General features: G+C 36.6%; 1 protein-coding gene across 3 annotated transcripts in view; it reads right to left on the reverse strand.

Moving 5' to 3' along the window:
* Positions 1–132: 132 nt before the first annotated feature.
* LOC129279762 (actin, clone 302-like) overlaps positions 133–9237 on the reverse strand; it is a 13484-nt gene continuing 4379 nt past the window's right edge. For 2 of the 3 annotated variants that reach the window (XM_054915825.2, XM_064111970.1), the window contains exons 2-5: positions 5902–6058; positions 3987–4232; positions 3151–3397; positions 133–2648 (exon numbers count right to left, since the gene is read on the reverse strand). In XM_054915825.2, coding sequence (XP_054771800.2) covers positions 2137–2648; positions 3151–3397; positions 3987–4232; positions 5902–6033 — 1137 coding nt within the window. In that variant the 5' untranslated portion in view covers positions 6034–6058 and the 3' untranslated portion in view covers positions 133–2136. The remainder of the gene's footprint in view (positions 2649–3150; positions 3398–3986; positions 4233–5901; positions 6059–9237) is intronic. The other variant, XR_010296219.1, reaches the window with a different exon arrangement.

The raw sequence follows: 9237 nt of genomic DNA on the forward strand, positions 1-9237 counted from the left end.
TCTCTTTCTTTCTCTCTTCTCCACCGCATCTATCACTACCCCTTTCTCTCTCTCTCTCTCTCTCTCTCTTTTAATGGAGAAGTATATGTACATCAGACTTGAACACAAACATTATGAACACGCAAAAGAATATTTCGTATCAAAATTTATTCCTAAATATATAAATTTCTATGTAAATATTAAGGTCGTAGAAAATAATGTACAAATGGAAAATTTTTGTATTTTGACATTGAAACTTATTAAGGGTGCAATAATGATCTATCCCTGACAAAGTTTGTAAGTACTGTATAAGCTGTAATTTTCGCGGATTTCGCGAAATGCCGATCGGCCGCGAATTTAACAACACGCGAAAATATTGACACACTTCTTAGTCAGTGCCAATGTCCCCAGCAGCAAAGCTTTGCTATTGAAAACATACTGTGTAATGAGAAAATGGAGATATGCACCTCTATATGTACAAAAAATAAGGCTTAGAAAGTACAGTTAGTGATTCAAAAAGTTAGCTAGAATTTCGCTTTTTTTAATTTCTCAAACAAAATCAGAGCCTAAAGTATTTTCTAACATTATTTCATCAATATCTATACACTCACTGTAATATTAAAATGTATTTTCCATGAAATAATTTGATTTTATTGTCATCTGATTGACTCTATACACACGTATTGGCAGCTATTTGCATACTCATTAATATTCATAAGTCACATGACCAGAGCTTTTCAAGGTGTAGATTCTGTTCACAAAATTTCACATTTTTGCACTTTTACCATCTTTTTGAAAAATTAATAGAACAAAACACCAATTCTAAAGATTGCTTAACTCTATAAATTACAGATCAAACTGTGGCATGATGAATTTTCAGATTTAAAGGTAAAAAAATTGAAATTTAAACCACTTTTTTCCACAGTTTGTAACTGTTTTTACAGGGACATATTTATGTAGATAACACAGATCAGCAAGGGGCTTTGAGGAGTAAAGATATGCATGTGATTTGCACTAGATTTACTACTTTTAAGTGCTGTGGAAATATTTTCTACATCTTCCGATCGCGAATTTAACAACCCGCGAAAATGTCGGGACCCCCGCGATTCGCGAAAAATTCTGTACGCGAAAATAACAGCTTCTACAGTATATGGTACTCCTACGAAATGAGTTTATAATCAAGAATGGGACACTTCTCTTACAATATCAACTATTTGTCATCTCTGTAGTCACTGTAGTGTGTGTATTATACACTTCCGAAATCTAGAGTGTCTTCCGAGAGGACCACATACACCTGACCATCAGATGTTAAAGATACTCCCATGAGGTTTGAACAAAACACCAAACACCAAGTGTTAAAATCACTAACAGAATGTAGTATAATAACACCGATTTGCAAAGTACTAGGATTCAACACTGGTTTAAAGTACCCCATGTAGTTTGAAGTTTGAACACAACACCGAATAGTGCTCAAATCCCTTACAGAATGTGACATAATAACACCGATTGTTATACACCATTAGCGCTGGTGTTGAAATTACTCTATGGGGATATAACAAAGGTGCTAAAATCTCAGACAGAATGTGATATAATTACATTAATTGGTATTTAAATAACACTATGAATTCAAACCTGGTGTAAACTATTACTTGGTATGGTCCTCTTTAATCACTTGTGGTGGAGTTTAACACCGGTTTTGCAAACTCTTCGGTGATACAAATCAATGATAGAAATACAGCCTATGTCAAATGTAAGCCTATTTAAGAGGTCAGTTGTGTCCATTATTATAAACTATACCCAGTTTTCTTATCACGATTTTTAATGACCTTACTTATTAATACTACTCATCAGTCCAAAGTTGACCTGTTACCCAGGAGAGGTTACACGTCACGGACATCACGCTGGAAGTATGGAGGACAACAGCCATGATTGTATAGGTATATAATCAAGGGCTAGTTAATGTTGTGGCCGATTGTAAAACCTATATACTTTCATACCATATCTAACATCCAATGGACCTCCTCATCAAGCCCAGGCTAATTGGCCTATTAGTTCAGGCTAGGTTATGCCATATTTTTCCCATCAAAGATGTCCATGCACGCTACAATAGAGCCAAAATGGTGGACCACTTAATCGACCTGTCAAGAACAAGTTCTGCTAGTTTGTACATTTTGCATGTACGAAACTCGGTCCGTGTTCTTCATACTCCGCCTTCGTAATTGTAACCTCCTTGAATAAAGTGAGTGAGCCGAAGACGGACCCTCCGATCCAGACCGAATACTTCCTTTCCGGTGGGGCAATAACCCTACACCTTGCCTTCGAAGGCAACATGGCGCACAGTTCTTTCTGTAGTCTTTCCTGGAGTCCAGGAAACATCGTGGAGCCCCCGACGAGGATGATATTGCAGTAGAGGTCCCGCCGGAGATCGATGTCGCATTTCATGAGGGTGTCGTAGACGAGTTGCTGAATGCTGGCGTGGTCGAGATCAGCTAGAGAGGGTTGGAAGAGGATTTCTGGAACGCGGAAGAGCTCGTTGCCGAGGGTGATATCATGAAGATCCGGGAGCGTATAGGTTTTAGTCGTTGCAGCTGACCCGAGTGTCTCTTTATCGAAATCAAGCGCGACGTAGCAAAGGCTTTCCTTGATCTCCCGGACAATTTCTCTTTCAGCTGTGGACACGAGAGGGATAACAAAATAACAAATTAAAAATCGGAGAACATGAGAGTATGATTAAATATCTCTTTTGAAATGAAAGTGCTAATGAAACTAATATTGTTTTATGATGGTGATAACAAAGAAGTCGAGGATAATGATGTGATGATGCAGCTGCTGCTGATGATGATGACGATGATGCTGAAAATGATGGCGGTGATGATGATGATGATGATGATGAAAATGATGATGGTGATGGCGATTATGATGATGATGATGATGATGATGATGAAAATGATGATGGTATGATGATTATGATGATGATTGATGGTGATGATGATAAGGATGATGATGATGGTAAATGAATGACGGAAAGGATGATGATGAATAATTAAATATTATGAAAAAGTTTACGAAGATGAAATGAGTATGATGCTAATGGTAACAATTGCAATCATGACGAAGGAAGACTTCTTATGTCATTTAACATGTAAGAATACAAGAGGAAAACACTCTTACCAGTCGTCACGAAGGAATAGCCCCTATCATTCAACATCTTCATCATGATTTGGGTGAGGTCGCGGCCACCGAAGTTGACCTGGTGGATGGCCGGTGTGATGATGTAGCCTTCCGATATCGGCACGACACTGATGACCCCGTCGCCGATGTCCAACATGACAGCCATCGTGCGCCCCGACGCGCAGTGGGACAAGACACCCTGTGTGCAGATGTGGAACGCTTTGGCGCCAAACTTCTCGAACATAATCTGACGGTGATGAAATCGAAAAAATGGAATAAGCTAATATTGACACAATTTTTTAAAGAAAGAATATTAAAAAAATGGAAGCAAGTGAAGCATATGATTATACGTGGATTGTTGAAAAAAAAAAAAAAAAAAAGTGGAAATAAGTAAAATAATTCAGAAAAGTAAATAGAAAAAAAGATAACCACGATAACGAAATGTTTCAGAGCAAGGCAAAACAGAAATTCAGAAAGTACAGTTGAAGGTTGAGCTACACGTACAGTGTGGGGCAGGGGCGGCGACAGGGCATTTTGATGGTGGGGGGGGGGGGTTGCAAGACAGCCTACATTTTTACAGGGATGAGATATAATTACACGAATGATGTTCTTTCTGCTCTCTTCCCTTTTCTTCTTCCTTTCTTAATTTTCCCTCTTTTTTTACTTCTAGAAAAAAAATCCCGAGGGCGACTGCCCCTCTCCCCCCACCCTGAAGTACCGCCCTCATAGTGATGGCTATGTCATTATGAAAGATGCATTGTGCATTACATAAAAGACGAGAAGAGATAGGATTATACAAAAGGACAAAATGAGAAAGGATGAGACAAGCAGTATACCTGAGTCGTTTTTTCTCGACCAGCCTTTGTACTCTTTGGGACATCGGTGAAAAGGACTGGGCACTCGGCGGGGTCGGTGCGGAGCTCTTTGTAGAAAGTATGATGCCAGATCTTCTCCATATCGTCCCAGTTCGTGACGATGCCGTGCTTGATGGGGTATTTCAGGCTGAGAAAACCTCTCATTCTCTGGGCCTCGTCCCCGATATACCGGTAATCATCTGGAATGAACGCCGAAGGCACGAGTCTCTGCGGAGAGTTTCACAACTCGGTAAAATTATCCCAAATAAATATCATCAAAGGCACTAGCGTACCTACGGGGGGGCAGGGGGGGCACTCTGCCCCCCCCCCTGACGAGTCACAACCCATGCAAAAACGTATCTTTGCCCCCCCTGACGGGCTTGAAAAACCTTTTTTGCCCCCCTGACGAGCTTTAAGACCTTTAATGCCCCCCTGACGAACTTGAAGACCTTTTTTTTTTTTTTTTTTTTTTTTTTGCTTGTCAATTTTTTTCTGGAACGAAATCCTTTATTTGTGATCGAAGACCTTTTTTTTTTTTTTTTTTTTTTTTTTTTTTTTTTGCTTGTCAAATTTTTTGGCGGACGGTTTTGCCCCCCCTGTGGAAAATCCTAGGTACGCCACTGATCAAAGGGCAGCAAGCAGGTCTGCACGTAAAGTGGTATGGAAGGGGGGGTGGGGGCAACCCCGGGGGGGGGGAGCGACCTAGATATGTTTATCGAATGAACTATGTTGGTAATAAAAAAATTACACGATAAATATCTCTCTATATCTTCTTTTTTTCCTCTTTCTCCTTTTCATCCATGTCTATCTCTTCTTCTTCTTTTCCCCTTAAGTACTTTTCTTTGCTAATTACATGAAAAGTTGAATACTCATCCCCATATCCCATGTAGCGCTGTACCTGTCAAATACCAGTTTTCAGTTTTATTTTTTTCTCATTTCCAACAAAACAGTATACAAAATCCATCATAAATACATTTATAACAATTGAAATGTATAAAGAAACATGTAACACAATATATATATTCATCTAAATTATACATTTGAAACTTAATATGGATCATTAAATATTTGTGGCTGAAAATAACATGTTGGAAATGGAGAGGTCCACTGTGAAGCTGTGCTTGTAAATCGTGAACCCCTCAAAACAAATTATTCATTAATATTAAATTACATTATTAAAATAATGATAGTGTCCAAAAGAGGGGAAGAAAATGTGAAATGAACAATAACATGATGCATGAAATGAGTAATTTACGACGAATAACCACCGTACCGTAATATACTCGTCAATTTATTTATTAGCTTTCATAGTATTTTTAATTTTTATAATTTATTAATTTTTAATTTATACTTTAATCTTCTAAAGCGTAATGTAGTCCATACTCTATTTCTTCATGGACCTATAGGTCCATGATTTCTTTAAAAATTCTCTAAAATTTCTCAACGTATATATTTTGCCAATCAAATCTAGTTTCATCGAAAGCATCGACCTGGGGCCTCTTGCATAAAACTTTTTACCTGAGAAAACTGGTAAAAACTTAAAACTAAGGTTAGTCTAATTTCTGCCATTGAATTTAACACAGGGCAAAAACTCCGGTAAGAACAACCTGAGTTTTCTCAGGTAAAAGGTTTTATGCAACGGGCCACTGGGGTCCGTTTCATGAAAGTTGTCATCACTGGCGAGTTGTCTTTCTCCGACAGTTACCAAAGCAACAGTCAGAAACCAGACTTCTTGGCCTATCAAAACCAAGGATTCCACTGAAAAAGTCAGCGCCGAACATTTAGTCAGTGCTGACAACTTTGATGAAACACGTACCCCCCCCCCCCTGGTATACTCAGTAACTTGCCGCCCATTTTCAAAACAATAATTCTAGGGAAAAAAACACAGGTGTTTTACGTGGTACTTGGAGCGTCCGATCATCGCTGGGAATACACATTGTGGTGCTTCGTTCCCCGCGAACCCTGCTTTGATTGACCCCGATCCGTTGTCGACCACGATGACGGAATCATCTTCTTCTGATTCAGACATAGTCCTGAAGAGGTCATTATCTTTTCTGTAAATTAATATTGAATAACAATTTCAGGACGTTATCATACTAATTAAAAAAATATTTTGTGAAAAAAATAGAGTTGACTGACAAATTTGCTCATGAGAAAATCAGCTGGAATAATTTCGGTAGCGTATATATATATATATATATATATATACATATATATATATATATATATATATAAAATCACTGACCCTTGGTTCCATTTACACATGTCCCTGATCGGTAGACCTGGATTTCATGTGTGATTACTATCAACCCCGCTCCACGTATCCAGCCCCCCAAAAGAAAATTTAGGATATTAAAGGTCAAGTCCACCTCAGAAAATTGTTGATTTGATTCGATAAAGGAAAATCAAACAAACATAACGCTGCAAATTTCATCAAAATCGGATGTAAAATAAGACAGTTATGACATTTTGAAGTTTCACTTATTTTTCACAAAACAGCTAAATGCACACCTCAGCGATATGCAAATGAGCTAAACGATGATGCCCATCACTCAATATTTTTTTTTATTTTTTTTTTATTGTTTGAATAATACAATGTTTCTATTTTCACAGATTTGAAAATAAGGACCAACTTAACTTAACCATAAACTGTTAAAATAATGGTAATTTCACATGTTCATGGAAAATTAAACATTGTTTCACTTGACAAGGAGGAGAAACTTAGAATATTTCATATTTCATATAAGAAAATACAAAAGAAATAGTGAATGGGTGACGTCATCAGTTTGCCAATTTGCATACCGAACAGGATGTGCATATAACTGTTTTGTGAAAATAAGCAACATTTTAAAATATCAGAACTTTCTTATTTTACATCCGATTTTGATGAAATTTTCAGTGTTTTGCTTGTTGGATTTTCTCCTTTTTCAAATCAACTTTTTGTTGGGGTGGACTTGTCCTTTAAGCTCGCAAAGATCGGAAACGAGCGGGAAAAAAATTCTTGGACGTGGAACCTTTGGGGGGGATCTTGTTTTTATTTCTTTTTCCCGTCCATTTTTTTTTCTTGAACGTAGAACTTTTTTTTTTGAGGGGGGGGGGGGTCGAGTTCCCCATAGCATACCAATCTAATAAATACGCGAATGCTTTTGAATAAATCTCAACAGTGCTGATAAACTTATTAAAGGACAATGCCACTCCAACGAAAAGTTGATTTGAATAAATAGAGAAAAAATCCAACAAGCATAACACCGAAAATTTCATCAAAATCGGATGTAAAATAAGAATCTTATATTTTAAAGTTTTGCTTAATTTCACAAAACAGTTATATGCACATCCTGGCTGGTATGCAAATGAGGAGACTATGAGGTCCTCCACTCACTATTTCTTTTGTATTTTATTGTATGAAATATTTTAATTTTCTCGTGATTGTCGAGTGATACAACGATTAATTCTTCCCTGAACATGTGGAATTAACATTGTTTGAGACTATATGGTTCAGTCAAGTTGGTCCTTATTGCCAAATCTATAAAAAATGAAATATTGTATAATTCAAACAATAAAAAAACAAAAGAAATAGTGAGTCATGGACATCATCGACTGACTCACCTAGAAAATAGCGAAACGTTAAAATGTCCCAACTTTCTTATTTTACATCCGATTTTGATGAAATTTTCAGCACTATGCTAGTTTGATTTTTCTCTATTTATTCAAGTCAGCATTTTCCTGGGGTGGACTTGACCTTTAACAAGGGTACAGCCAGGGGTCTATATTCGTCAATGACGAATATCTTGTACATTTTTTGGCATACGATCGAGGCGACCAAGCGCTTGCAACAATGCCCAGACTTAAAAAAAAAAGGAATAATCATATCGAAGGCAACTAAACACAATGAAATATAATATAGGCATATCAATAGGGGTGGGCAAATAAAACCTTTTTTGGGAAATTCAATTTCAAACGGGTGGATTCTATGGCCATTTTTGCTGCTGAGCCCAAATCCGACAACCATTTTGACCTATGATGTAGTTTGATATTGGTTCCAAGCGATTTTTCAAAATGGCCGCCAAATTCCTTCCAAATCAGTGTTTTAACAGGTAAATCCTTAAATATCTATACAAATAAGGCCTGCAATGTATCCAACTATATGTTTTCATGGTCATTGAGCACTAAAATATATGAATCAGATAATTTGAGCCATTTAAAATGATGATTTTTGGTAAAAAACAGCGTTTTGGGGTCATTTTTGGTAGAAATTGCTCCCAAATGACAATTTTTTGTACACAGCACTTGATTATCTGTTCATCTGTAGTTTTTTATATGTGAAAATGAATGTCTTCATGGCCACTGAGTCCAACAATACATAAAACATACATGTTTTGGTCTTTTCTACAGTCATTTTCAGTCAAAAATAACATTTTCTGTATTTTGGGGGTAAAAATGACTGAATACATACTGCAAATATTCATGTAACTACAACTTGTAAGTTGTCTATAACCTCGTTTTTTTTATTGTGATTTTGTAGACAGTTACAAATATCAATTGTATCATCTGAACGAAAAGAATCTGTATTTTAGTGGATTTTTTCAAATATTACCCCCCCCCTTCCCAAAAAATAAATAATTTCAAAGCAGGATATCAGATGCATACAAGTCATGCAACTATTGCTGTGTGTGTGTATATGGGCATTCCGTAAAATATGTATGTCAAACCGCTATATGTGGGACCTTCAAGATTTTTTTGTCTCTGATTTCTTGTTCTTTTTACAGTCTGTAATTTTCTCAAAGGACCATGAATTGGTCAGTTTATGAAGTGAAGTAAGACTTGAGAAAAATGGGGGTTGGATGTACAAATGGTTGATCATTTTATGGAATAAATAAATATATATATATTAATATTTTCAGTCTTTCTGAGAATATATCCACATTATTTATAACAAAATGAAAAAAATAATATCAAATACCAGACTTATGTACATATCTTAAGCTGTCAAACATAAGGGAAAACGATTTACCAAGCATTTCATAGATCCCATGCATACTTCCTTGCTTTTTAAATTAACCACTTATAAGTATATTCTTCCTGGAACTTAGTTCCATCAATAACTATGTTAGTCTAGCTTTTAAAAAATTACAAATCGTACCCCAAGTGATAATACACAGACAGGCATTGTTGCTATTATCATGATTTTTGTCTGATATTCAGAAGTAGTCAGTTGTGGGAGTCTGACTATTAG

This window comes from Lytechinus pictus, chromosome 17 (assembly GCF_037042905.1).
Source record: "Lytechinus pictus isolate F3 Inbred chromosome 17, Lp3.0, whole genome shotgun sequence".
Taxonomy (NCBI): domain Eukaryota; kingdom Metazoa; phylum Echinodermata; class Echinoidea; order Temnopleuroida; family Toxopneustidae; genus Lytechinus; species Lytechinus pictus.